The sequence below is a fragment of the Pyrenophora tritici-repentis genome, chromosome 1 (genome assembly GCF_003171515.1).
Source record: "Pyrenophora tritici-repentis strain M4 chromosome 1, whole genome shotgun sequence".
NCBI classification, from domain to species: Eukaryota; Fungi; Ascomycota; class Dothideomycetes; order Pleosporales; family Pleosporaceae; genus Pyrenophora; species Pyrenophora tritici-repentis.
This window is the reverse complement of record NC_089390.1, coordinates 8349535-8362304: the sequence shown is the minus strand read 5'-3', so window position 1 is coordinate 8362304 and position 12770 is coordinate 8349535. Positions and strand designations below refer to the sequence as shown.

General features: G+C 53.1%; 6 protein-coding genes across 6 annotated transcripts; 2 read left to right on the top strand and 4 right to left on the bottom strand.

Annotated features, from left to right (window-relative positions):
- Positions 1-676: 676 nt before the first annotated feature.
- Positions 677-2072, bottom strand: PtrM4_032250 (IlvA, Threonine dehydratase; the record flags this gene model as incomplete). The annotated part of the gene is made up of 4 exons (XM_066104001.1): positions 677-1444; positions 1506-1773; positions 1821-1874; positions 1972-2072. 4 exons carry the CDS (start codon positions 2070-2072, stop codon positions 677-679), a joined length of 1191 nt encoding a protein of 396 aa, XP_065966203.1.
- Positions 2073-2956: 884 nt separating this feature from the next.
- PtrM4_032240 (BET4, Protein prenyltransferase, alpha subunit) lies at positions 2957-4173 on the bottom strand (the record flags this gene model as incomplete). The annotated part of the gene is made up of 3 exons (XM_001939062.1): positions 2957-3275; positions 3325-3714; positions 3824-4173. The coding sequence occupies 3 exons, from the start codon at positions 4171-4173 to the stop codon at positions 2957-2959; spliced, it is 1059 nt and encodes a 352-aa protein (XP_001939097.1).
- A 542-nt stretch (positions 4174-4715) lies between these two features.
- On the top strand, positions 4716-5243 carry PtrM4_032230 (uncharacterized protein; the record flags this gene model as incomplete). The annotated part of the gene is made up of 1 exon (XM_001939061.1): positions 4716-5243. The coding sequence occupies one exon, from the start codon at positions 4716-4718 to the stop codon at positions 5241-5243; it is 528 nt and encodes a 175-aa protein (XP_001939096.1).
- A 360-nt stretch (positions 5244-5603) lies between these two features.
- On the bottom strand, positions 5604-6234 carry PtrM4_032220 (uncharacterized protein; the record flags this gene model as incomplete). The annotated part of the gene is made up of 2 exons (XM_001939060.2): positions 5604-5983; positions 6033-6234. 2 exons carry the CDS (start codon positions 6232-6234, stop codon positions 5604-5606), a joined length of 582 nt encoding a protein of 193 aa, XP_001939095.2.
- A 1106-nt stretch (positions 6235-7340) lies between these two features.
- On the top strand, positions 7341-10610 carry PtrM4_032210 (R3H multi-domain protein; the record flags this gene model as incomplete). Its single annotated transcript, XM_066104000.1, has 2 exons — positions 7341-7601; positions 9372-10610. 2 exons carry the CDS (start codon positions 7341-7343, stop codon positions 10608-10610), a joined length of 1500 nt encoding a protein of 499 aa, XP_065966202.1.
- Positions 10611-10938: 328 nt separating this feature from the next.
- On the bottom strand, positions 10939-12527 carry PtrM4_032200 (diacylglycerol O-acyltransferase 2A; the record flags this gene model as incomplete). The annotated part of the gene is made up of 2 exons (XM_001939058.1): positions 10939-11953; positions 12007-12527. The coding sequence occupies 2 exons, from the start codon at positions 12525-12527 to the stop codon at positions 10939-10941; spliced, it is 1536 nt and encodes a 511-aa protein (XP_001939093.1).
- Between the last annotated feature and the right edge of the window lie 243 nt (positions 12528-12770).

Genomic DNA, 12770 nt, shown 5'->3' with positions numbered 1-12770 from the left:
ACACTATCCGGTTCCTCATAAATTGACGCCTCTTGGCTATCGTGTCGGAGCCTAGGAGTTACTACATGAGTGTTTATACTTGGTCCTGCTCGGTAGGTGAAGAGCTCTGCAGCCACCCATCTAGTATTGTTGGTGTTTCTCTTCATGCAGTGGTCGTTCTTGATAAACGGATTGATGACTACTCGTGATTTAGTCATCGCCGTGTTAATTATCTTGCTGTCTGGTAAGATGACGTACGTTGATAACGCTTGGCGTATACTGATACCTGTTCTTGTAGATGATCTTGTGTGTTGCTATGATTGATAGCGAGCGGGAGAGGAATATTAGAATGACTTGATAAAGCATTTAGAAAAATATTGTAGAGATGGAATAGAGACTTTTGATGCTACTAAACGATTTCATGTGGACCTCGCAGAGGACGAGTGGAACAAAGAATCGGGAAACAGAGCAGCAGCATGAACTTTGGTGACCCATAAAGTACAAGGGAACAAAGGAGCACTCTGCATTTGTCATTTATCGGCTCCTGATTGTCAAAGACACTGTGGAATAACTGATCATGTGTTGTGTAAGTTCTACTCTTGTGCACTCTGGTGAGACAAATTAGGACCAAGACATTGACGCATACGCCTTGACAAGAAGGAAATTCGTGACCTATTCACCCTCAACTTTCCGACGCTTATGAGCACTCTAAGCAGCGAACTTCGATGCCATCAATGGCCAATGGCTTACTGTACTCACTTGGTACGTTCTCCATCGCCTCGGCAATGTCCATGTCCTTGACGCTACCCGTCTCACTCTGAGTCTCGCTGCCAAGCGCCGAATCGCTCTTTCTCCTTTCCTCAGTTTCTTCTTCAATGTACGCATACTCGTTCCTCCAGTCATACAGCATTTTACTTGTGACATTGCTTCCGCCACAGAGTACGATGACAACTTTATCCTCTGGGCGCACAGGGCGGCCGAGCGCCTTTTCGAGGCGGCCGTCGTAACAGAGGGCAACGTTGATGCCACATGCTAGCTCTACCATGATGCGTTCGTCATCCGCGAGACGCCAGCATCCCATGGCTGCCTCCGCGTCGGGAAGCACTATGCTTCGCACGTTGCCACGCTGGCCGTATTTAAACGTAGCATCTGTTACACGGGCACAGCCCAAGCTAGTCGCTTGAGACGTGATTTTCGGTAACGTGATCAGCTCCTTGGCCTGCAGAGCTGCATTGAAACTCTCAGCGCCTGCTGTCTCCATGGCCAGAATGGTTGTCTTGCTCATGGAGAGCGAGTCCATTGCCTGGCATATGCCATTGAGAAGGCCGCCACCGCCAACGGAGCAGATTAGTACATCAGGCTCGGAGCCGGGGAGTTGAGCGGCGATTTCGTGCATGCAAGTGCTGTTACCCTCCCAGATATCTGGGTGGTCAAAGGGTGGGCAGTAAATTGTCGATGTTTGATCCTGGTAAGTGGATTAGTGTCATGGTTTCCAAGGACGTGATCCAGTAGAGCCAAGCACGTACAGTGGGCATGATGTGTTCCCTCAGATAGGTATCGGCATCTTTCCAGGCCGCGCCATACTGAATAACTTCGTATGCTCCCGCTGCCCTTAGCTTGGCAACCATCAGGGGCGCTGTAGCTGTTGGTACTACGACGGTGCAGGGGAGGTTCAGGGCGCGGGCAGAGTGGACAGCTGCGAGGCCGGCATTGCCACCACTGGAGGCGTATATGTGTGGACGAGAGTTTTGTGGGAGTTCTTCAAGGCGGCGGAGGATGTAGTTACCGATACCTCTGGATAGTGTGAGTGTTTTCCTTGATATCGAAAAGGGTATGCTTACCGTGACTTGAATGATCCAGAGGGCTGAAGGTTCTCCAGCTTGAGAAAGACTCTGCTTCTACGATTTAGAACTCTCTAATCTGGAAATGGTGCAGTATTGTGGGAAATTGGAAGGGATGCAGGCGGCAGTGATAGGGTAAGTGTGACCGTACCATCCAGCTGCTTCTGAAAGCGCATACGACTCCCTCAACGGAGTCTGAACCCAAGGTTTCTGCTGCGGCTCCTCGTGAGCATAGCACTCTTTAACAGCCATGACGAAAGTTAAAAAAAGTTGACGAAAGTTGATAAAGGTTGACGGAGTAGTCGGGTATCACAGAAGGAGCAAATATAGAATGACGAGGGCAGAAGATAGAAAGGATGGCTTGTGCTTCTGAAATATATGTCGAGTGCCAAGTAGATGCTACGAGAGTCGACACTTTTATCTCAACTAGAGAGTCTTATCGCTCCGCATGCGCCCGCTACCTGAGCGTCCAAGAATGCAGGGCAAGAGGGGAAAAAATCATTCAAACGCATCGAAAGCACAATACCTGGTATCGATTACCCTATAGAGTGTGTATATTACCCTATAGATTCTCGATAAGGAGCTTGCGACCGCACCGCGACTGCAGAATGACACAAGCATGAGACCAGTGGTGAGGAAGTCCGATCATGGTTTAGATTTCCACAAGCGGTTATCAACGGACCGCTTTCTGCCAGCATGTACCGCCTCCACAGGACCTTGAACCTGGTGCGAGCTGCCTATCAGATGACGCGCCTCATCAAAATGCAGGTAGCTTGTCCAGAAAGCCCGGGCTCGATAACAGCTCGGTGAAGGATTTGAGGAAGGGTTGGGTTGGAAGGTTGACGCTAGTACGGCGGGATTCGGGTGGCGGGATAGACAAAGGGATCCCCGACGGAAAGGGAAACTCTACCGGTACACTTGCAAGTGAAAGGGACGCGTCCAAGGTTGCATGAGAAGCCAAACTTTTCATGGCAAGCTATCGTCGAACTAGACACAACGTTTCCAGGGCTAAAAGTGTGCACTTTGGCACACAAACCAAACGTAGAGTGCGGATCCGCAAACACTTCACTCAGCAGTATTCTTGCAACGCCGAATCAGCTATTCAGCCATCCGCGCGTCGTGTCACTACCATGAGTCTATGCAGCAATCTTTGACTGATGAAGCAATCCTTTCCTGAAGTTCCAGTAGTTTGCTCGGATCGGATCGTACCTTGTCGCCAGCAACTCCAGAGCCTTCTCCGCATCTTCTTTGCCGTCGGCTTCTTCGGCGTAGATGTCTGCAAGGACATCGAGAGCATGGCTTGAGTGCACGTCATCCGGCCTCTGGATATGAGCAAATTCGCCAGCAAAGTCCTTGAGCGTCGATTTGGGCAGTTCAGCAGCGTGGAGAATGCCCAAGACGTAGTTCCATGGGCTCTGGTTCTGAGGGGCTTTCCTGATAGCTGCTTTGGTGTACCTGGTAGGGTTAGCAGAGTGCATCGACTACGGAGACAAAAGGAGCGTACTCAATCTCCCGGTTGGCTGTTTCGGCGCTGGGTTTCCCCTCGCGGCCGCCCACGACCAGGTAGTAGCGGTGATTCCAGGCGGAGTTGTTGCGTACGTCCTCTTCGATGATGCCGTGAGTCCACTCTAGTTCCTCTGGTTTGTCAAATAGGTTGAAGCGCTTGACGAGCCACTGTCGGTAGCTCCACACATGGTAGTTCTTGGAGTCGAGCTCCAACATGGAGCTGATGAACTCGGGCTCTCCCTCTGGTGAGCCAAGCTCGTCGATGATGGTGTGTCGATGGTGCCATATCTGGTAGTTTTTGAGATGTTTCAGTGCCGTGGGATTCAACCATGCAATTTCGTCCTTTAAAGATCGACCAATTTCGGAAATGGTCTTTGCACGATAGAGCCTGTGGCGTGTAAGTGCTTGTGTTGAAGCTGTACATGCACATACATGCAACTTTCGGACGCCATGCCTCTCCTCCGAAACTCGGCAACTGCAGTATGCGCACGACTTACCAAACGGTGTAATGGGCAGGGTTCATGCTGATGATGTGTTCTGTGAGCCCAAGCACTCGTTCGCTGAACTCGTTCTTGGCCATGACGGCGCGCAGATAGCCCATGGCCTCGCTATACTCTTCGCTATATGAAATGGCAGCGAGCGGATGCAAGCCGCCGTCATCTTGTGGGAGCGGCTCCATGTCCGCCCATGCTTCGTCGTCATGGTAGAATTTTGGCATCTTGGGCGATTCCACAGCTGCCTGCCTATCTTCAACAAAATACGGTTCCTCGGTGAAAAACGTGGATAACAGGCGATATGGCGACAGGAAGATGGCCGTGAGCCAGGCGCGAATCAAGTCAAAGGCCATGGTGGGGGCAGTCGGTCAAGTCAGTGGGCAGTTCCCGCTGCTTGGCGGCAACCACGGCATTTTCATCTAAATTTGCAGAACAATAGCAACGCATCTGCGCATGTCTAAGCCTTTTTAATCAGTCCTGTCCCGTTCAAATGGCCATGTTTGTGGCCATGTTTGTGGTCATGTTTGCATGCCAACGCTTTGCCGCTTGCATGCTGTTACTCCTTTCGGAATCCCTAGTGACGCTACAGACAAAGCATATCTTGCGAACAATACCAAAATACAATCCGCCACTTTCCGTTTCCTGTCGCCCTCGTGCAAGCAAAAGGGGACGGCCCTTGTTCTTTCCCCGGAACCGCGAGAATGGTCCACCGCACCTTCTCCACCTTCACCCTTGCAACTTCTCCGTTCTCTCCCCATAGTTTGTGGATGCCATGTCGCAACTGATCAAATCAGGCTACAAAGACCCATCTGTTGGTGCCTCTTCTCTCCATGTCTTCAAACTCCCTTGAACCATGCACTCTTAACCCCCCCTCATCAAGACGCATACCGGGCCCATGACCGGAGCCGACAAGGACGCAGCCCTCAGGCGGCTCCGCCGAGACAAGAAGAATCTGATTGATATGCACAATCGGAATTGTGAGACAATCAGAAGACTGCGGGCCGAGAAGGAGACGCTCGAGGCCGAGAAGGCCTACACTATCGATCAACTCCAGGCCTTACTTGATGGTATGGCGCCTACCGTGGTGGAGACTGCCGACGGTGGAGACAACAGCGAGACGACTGGCACCGACATGAAGCCCCCACACGACGTCGGCCTTTTCAGCGTGATAAGGTATTGGCTACGGAAGACGTGGGAGGCTTGGGCGACCAACCCCCACCAAGCACCTCCGTTCCTTTTTGCAATGGGATTTGCTATACTTTTGGCCTGGATATTGGGAAACGTCGCTGTGGGAGTCTACGATGCCTATATGGACTCCGGCCCACAGCAAGGATTCAAGTTGGTCCGAGGCTTGTTAAGCGCGGTTCCGGGTGCCTTCCAGCTTATGATGTTTTTCTTCCCCCCTGTACATGCCAGGTTCTGAGAAGCGATGGATGGACCAGAGAAGCTACAAAAAGTGATTAGCATACAACATCATGGGCCGGCCCTGGGGGATTGAAGCTGTTAATGGATACTATACCATTGAATTTCACGGATAATAAAAGACTCTTCTAGTCTTTACACAAGATCATGATGTTGCATTGAATACCTAAAAGTTACCCTTGTAGCCGTCCTTGAATACTATAACGCCACATTCCACACTTTGACACACCAATTCCCACCATAACGACATATGTACGTGCCTGGCAGCGGCTTTGCATTTGAAGACGGATAGCGTGCCATGTTGGATACTGAGCTCGGTTGTATTCTCTTGAATCAATCAACCACTCGTGTTGAATCGCCTTTATTGCTTCTTCTGTGCATTTGGGCCCATCTCCTTGCTAAAGGCAAAATAGGATACTTCAAGGCTGGTGAGGGCTCGGATACCGACCAGCAGGATGAGGAAAAGCGGAATGATTGCAGCAAAGGCCATGAAGATTCCCGGGGTGAAGTACTGGTACTTCTCGAAAAGGCCTCCCTCGGTCGAGTTTGCGCGCATGGGGTGGGAAGAAAGGTCGCGCTTCAGCTCCATTTGCATGGCGTCTGGGAACGAGTTGTCCATGTCGTATGTGTACTGCTTGGTTGATTCGTGGGCTTGCGACTCGGTCTGGGGGGTGGTGAGGTAGATGACAGTGTAGTCGTGAGACTTTGCACGGTTGATGACGAAGTCGTCGAGCATGGCATCTGCCAGGGTTAGCGGGAATTTTACATATCCTCTACTCTCTGCGCTCACCATGTGACTGAAGCTGCTCGATGCGAAGCGCCTTGGACGTAGGGGGTGCGGCATGCACTTGTCTGCTGAACCAAGTGTCGTCGTTGCTGTGGGCCTTGGCGCAGTTTGCAATGAGATAGTCGGCGATGGCGGCTCCATCAACCTGACCGACTGTATCTGCTATGGCTACGATTGACTTGATTTCGGCATGTTTGCCAGCCATATACCGACTGAGCTGTGGCGCGGCGCGGCCATGCTCGTAGTCGGCAGAGGAGACGCCCTTTTGCTCAACCACCAGGTACGAGCTGGTGGGACAGTGCTGAAGAGCCTTGAGCACGTCGGCCGTGACTTCTGATGACTCGGCGAGGGCGGCGTCGTTGTTTGGGATTAGCAGGCTGTAGCTGTTAGCTTTGGACTTGTCGGCATGCAATGGCTGCTGTGATGCCTACTCGGCCGTGGAGAAGAGGAAGAAGGGCGATGTGTTGCGGAAGGCGAGCGCCGAGGGTAGCGCGGCCAGAGCGAGGGCGCTGACGAGAGTCTTCTTCTTCATCGTCATCATCATCGTTATCTTGTATGAGTGGTTTGGGGGCGATGGGTATGTGAAGCTCAAACCCCGTCGACGCGCTCGTGCATGGCTAAAACCGGAACTAAGCCGCGACCGGGGTTTACCAGGTAATGAGGCCGGGCCCTAACTAAGTTAACGTAGGGTATGACGCGCTTCCCCATTGAACTATGTAAATTCCACACTACCTCCTTCACAGTCGCCCACAGTCGCCGACTGCGCCACTGCACTTTGACACGCAATATGAGTGCCCCTTGACTCATCACACTCTTTCTTTCCCACTTGACCAGGCCATACAAATACTCGAGCCTGTAGATACTGTCCTTCTTCTTCTTCTTCTTCTTCTTCTTCTTCTTCCTCTTCTTCCTCTTCTTCCTCTCAACAGCACCGCCTTGCAACCACACGCAATGTCGACGGCAACAGTGGAGGCAGCACCAGGGCCAGCGGCACATGCTTCGAGAACATCGCGAAGGCGGCGAAACCCGCGCAGTCGGAATACAAACCCCCAATCGGAGCAGCAAGAACAGCAAGGGCAGACGCAAGCAGGACAACAACCGCAACTACAACCACAGACAGGGAACCAAGCTCATAGAGGGGCCGGCACACGAGGTGGCAGAGGAAGGGGCCGGGGACAGGTTCACAATGCCGCCACTTTGGAGCTAGTGCCTACATCTGTACAGCAAGCTGCGCATCAAAGCGGGAGGGGGGGACGCGGGGGAGGACGAGGTGGAAGACCAAGGCCTGGCCCGGACCGGTTCCCACAGCGCATGGCAGCTGGTGGCCGTCAGTTTGGCGGACAGCTAACGACTGAAGGCGACGACGCTGCGTCACAAATCTCTGAAGTGCCCCAAGGTTTGCATGCAGACGCACCCTCCTTTCAGCCTGGCCAACCCATCGCCCCTCGCAAATCACGCCCGCCACGCCAGAAGCAACCCCAGGCCCCCAAATCGACCGCGCCCGACATCGCCACCAGAACACACGAGGATATCGACAATGGCCACTACGAGTGCGCCATCTGCACCGAAGAAGTTACAAGACGCTCGAGGGGTGTTTGGTCGTGCAGAACATGCTGGACTGTCTTCCATCTGGGGTGCATCAAAAAGTGGTCCACAAACGAGGGCTCAGCAGCGGCACGACAGCAGGCTCAGGACGGAGAATTGCCCCCTCCTAGACAATGGCGTTGTCCGGGATGCAATCTACCCAAACAAGTTTTACCCAAGAATTTCCACTGCTGGTGTGAGAAAGAGCTGGAACCACGATCAACGCCTGGCTTACCACCCTTCTCTTGTGGCCAGACTTGTTCTCGCCCGCGGCTGCTTCCCAAGCCCTGCCCGCACCCTTGTGGCTCCACCTGCCATGCCGGTCCTTGCCCGCCCTGTGGTTTGATGGGGCCTACACAGTACTGCTTTTGCCGCCAGAGATCAGTGACTCGACGTTGTGTCGACACCGACTATCAAAATGGGTGGAGTTGCGGGCAAGTGTGCGGAGCATTGATGTCTTGTGGAGAACATGCATGTGAGCGACCATGTCACAATGGCCCTTGCGGGCCGTGTGAGGTTCGCGTGCCTGCACGTTGTTACTGTGGCCAGATCCAAAAGGACATTCTATGCCACGATCGAGCAGAAGAAAAGCGGAGCAGTCAATCCCATGTAGCGGCCGATGGCAGCGCCGCGGTCGAGAATTGGATTGGCTCGTTCCAGTGCCCTAACGAATGCGGTCGTTTATTCGACTGCGGCAAGCATACCTGCGAATTGGACTGTCACGCACAAGATAGGGAAGCTCCACACTGTCCGCGCTCTCCAGATGTAGTCACGCGCTGCCCCTGTGGCAAGACTGCTCTGGCTGACATGTCCATCGTCCCCCGAGTTTCTTGCCAAGACCCGATCCCGAACTGTGACAAGCCTTGTGGACAAATACTTGCGTGTTGTCACCAGTGCAATCAGCTCTGCCATCAGGGCGATTGCCCACCTTGCCTGAGGCAAGTCGACATCTCATGCAGGTGCGGTCGTACATCGTCCAAGACTATCTGCCATCAGGGTACCGAGGAAGCTCCCCAGTGTATGCGCATTTGCCGTGTCTCACTCAATTGCGGGCGACACGAGTGTGGCGAACGCTGCTGCGCCGGAGAGAAGAAGGCTGCCGAGCGGGCATCCAACCGTCGCAAACCCAGACCGCTAGACTCCATCGCCCGCCAGTCTCGTGAGAACTTTGAAGCCGAGCATATTTGTACCCGTAGCTGTGGTCGCCAACTGAAATGCGGTAATCCCGAGCATCGCTGCCAGGAACTATGTCATAAAGGCCCCTGTGGCACATGTCGCGACGCCATATTTGACGAGCTTAGTTGTCACTGCGGAAGAACTGTTCTGCAGCCTCCGCTTCCCTGTGGTACCAAGCCACCACCATGCCGGTTCAAATGTGAGCGACCCAAGGATTGCGGTCATCCTCAATTAGACCACAGTTGTCACGGAGACGACCAGCCATGTCCCAAGTGTGCCTTCTTGACAACCAAGCCGTGTCTATGCGGCAAGAGTGTCCTCAAGAACCAGCCATGCTGGCTAAATGAAGTTCGATGTGGTCAAGTCTGTGGGCGTACTCTCAAGTGCGGGACCCACAAGTGCCAAAAACAATGTCACCGGCCTGGGGAGTGCGAAGAACCATGCACGCAGGCATGCGGAAAAGAGCTCAGTATATGTGGCCATGCATGCTTGGATCCCTGTCACTTCCCTCGGCCATGCAAAGAGGAAAAGCCATGTTCGCACAAGATCTTTGTCACCTGTGAATGCCAACGAATCAAGCAGGAGGCCAAATGCAATGCTTCGCGCAATGGAAATGGAAATCTGAAAAAGGTACTCAAGTGCGACGAAGAGTGTGCTCGCCTAGAGCGCAACCGTGTCCTAGCACTCGCTCTCAACGTAGATCCGGAGCATCAGAACGACCACATCCCGTACTCGGACGCTACACTGAACATGTATCAGCAGAATTCTACATGGGCAGCTACGCAGGAGAAGCGACTTCGCTTATTTGCTGCTGACTCAGACGAGAAGCGGCTTCGCTTTAAGCCTATGCCTCGCAACCAACGTGCTTTTATTCATTCACTCGCTGAAGATTTCGGCATGGACTCGGAGAGCATGGATCCCGAGCCGCATCGACACGTGGCCATCTTCAAGACACCAAAGTTTGTCATGGCGCCGATGCGGACACTCGCAGAGTGTGCCAGAACTCGTCAAGTACAACAGCGCCTTGCTCCTGCTCCTGCCCCGGTAGCCTCTTCGTCGGCCTCTACATTGCGTCCCAAGCCTAACAACGTGAATGCGGATCCCTACAATTCATTTCTCATGCCCAATCCACGGTTTGCACTTACCATTGAGGAGCTCAACCCAATCGTCAAAAGCGTGCTAGCAACGACTGCGTTTCGATGCGAATTGGAAATCACTTTTCTCCCCGGCGACGCCGTAGCCCTAAAGCCACCCCTAGCAGCACGTCTCAGCATCCCAGAGCGTGACATGCAAACCATGCTCGAATCCATCCAGGTCCCACTGTCCCAAGCCTTCACCGCCCAATCCATTGGCAATATCCAACTTGCACGCCTCGATTCTTCGCTCAACATCCTCCGTAAAGAATCAGATGCCGGACCCGGGTCTGGCTGGAGCCAAGTTGCAGCCTCCAAAGGCGTTCCCCTGCGCCAGGTTCGAAAGGGTACGTCGTTTGGAAACAAAGGTGGTTTCGCCGTCCTTAGTCTGAGTAGCATGAAGAAAAAGAAGCAAAAGGAAGAGCTTGTTGAGGTTGCTGAAGATTGGGAGGCTGCTGAGGAGCAAGCAGAGGAGAGAGAACGGGTTAGCGGCGCAAATAGTGGTGTTGCGAGTGAAGATGAAGGTACGGCTAGAGGTATGTCTGAGGGTTCCAACACAGTAGCCTCAACCTCGGCCGAGGCTTCTGGTGTTGGAACTGGGAAAGGTTCTGTAACGGTGGGTGAAGATCCGCGTACTACTAAGCCCTTATCTGGTCGCTGGGCAGATCTCGATGATGATGATAAGTAGGGTGCTATCCTGGACCCTATATTGTAGTGTAGTGAATCACTACAAATACCGTCTAATGAGACATTGCGACCACACCGAGGTTATAGGTACCCCTTTCATCGGCATGCACACAATCAACGTGGTCAATCATGTTTGCGCAGTTTTTCTGATTGTTTGCGTGATCGACTCTACTTGCTAATCGTTGGACTTTGCTATGCCACCAGTCTTACATCTCTCCTTTCCCCCACATTATGCCAATACCGATTCCATCAGCAAACTGAAAAGCAATAACAGGATACAATCATAATACAATGAAATTAGGCCTCTCAGTCATACAGTCTTTCGTAGTCTACTCGACAATCTCCAGCTCACCAGTCCTGTGTTTGGCAAATCTGTCCTTGTGCTCGTTCCATATACGCATGAGCTCATCCACATACTGCTGGTGTACCTCGTTGATGTATTCGTTGTCCGGGTGCTTGTCCTGTACTATCCTGATTGGGCGGCCGACCACGATATTGATAGGCCGGCGATAAGGCATCATGCCGACGTCGTAGTTGAAGATGCCACGGGCGTGGAATATAGGGATGGTGAAGCCCATAAACTTCTTGACAAGCATTTGGAACTTGTGAATATAAGGATGTGACTCGGTGTCAAGCTGATCGTAGATGTCGTTTTCGCCAAACGAAAGAACGGGGACGAGATCGGCACCTGTGCGGATAGCCATCTTGACAAAGCCTTTGCGGCGACGGAGGACCAGTTTGATGGAGCCAGGACGTGCGTCCAGAGACTCGGCAGCGCCGCCTACAACAATGGTAATGGCGCGTCCCATGCCTTCGTTGTTAGGGCCACCTTTGGAAAGTATGTTCTCACAAGACTCGCGAGACACAGAGGCCATGCCTAGACGGAGAGCATATTCGCGGTAGATGGGGTAGCGGAAGTTTGAGTCAAGGGTAAGCAAAGCGTTTGTGATGCCTGGGAAGAGTTGGGCAAACCCCAAGGCTTCCGTCGCAAAGGCAGCAAAGGCACCATGGGATATGATGCCGTGCGGATGGTAGCCAAATATGTACTTTCTCGTTGGTTCCAGCTCCTGTGAGCGGTGGAGACGGGCGGGGAAGTATGATGCGAAGAGCGACCAGACGGGTAGTCGTCGCATGCGATCGCTACGGAAAGAGAGCTCGCCCGAGGTGCCGGCGTTGGAGAAGAGGACGTAGATGGTGTAAGGAAGGAGAATGGGCCAGAGCAAGGGAATGCTGCAGAGAAAGAAGAAGATGGCAAGACTTCCAACGATACTCAGCGTGTGCATGAGGACGGCGAGGGTCTGGAGGCGGCGCTGGAGGGGCACGTTCATGGGAGCAAAACGTATTCTGGCCTCGTTAGCATCTATTGCACAGAGGGCGGCATTTGTCTTAGTACTCACTTGCTCTGAGCCCATCCTGCGCCAGCCTGCCGTCCTGTTGTCAACTCGGAGTTTCTGCGCTTGAGGTCGGTTCTTCGATCGGCCTCTGCCATTTCTTGCTCCTGCTGCGGCTTCACACTCGTCAGTGCATGGCCACTGCCCTTTTCAGTTGGATGCTTCTCATAGACGCCATTCTCCATCTTTTCGCCGTGTTTATGGCTGGAAGATGCACGAGAGCTGCGCGATGACACGCGACGATGGCCTTTTGCTGTTGGGCTCTTGGGCGACCCGTCCTGACCAATGCCTTCGTGCGAGATGTCGTCCTCATTCGAGCCTAGCTCAAGGCCATTGATCTTTACCTCGCCAATCTGCCCCTTGACTTTTCTTGCACTGTGCTCCATCGTGTCGTCCGAATCGTTGACATGTGAAAGTGGATCCGGGTCGGGCTGAAGGCCTTTTTCGGCGGCGTCGGCGTACGACTTGGGCGGCAGGTCCTGCTGCGCACGCTCCTCAGGCATGGACGGCTCGGGATTCAGCGACATGACTAGTAATGGGGCTGAGCGATGGCAGTAGATGGTGTTGGTCTTCAGAACAGTCTACAAGGGCATGGTTGGGGTTTTGTTGCTCTGCATAGCGCGTTGGACGTTCCAGAGTTTCAGCGTCCAAATGACGTAACTAACTATGCTACGGCAACGTCCGTGACCCGAGCACCTGGGCGTCATACAATACTTGACATACTAGTGTCTGTAGTCGCCAAATACGCATTGTGGGTAAGCACCTGATAG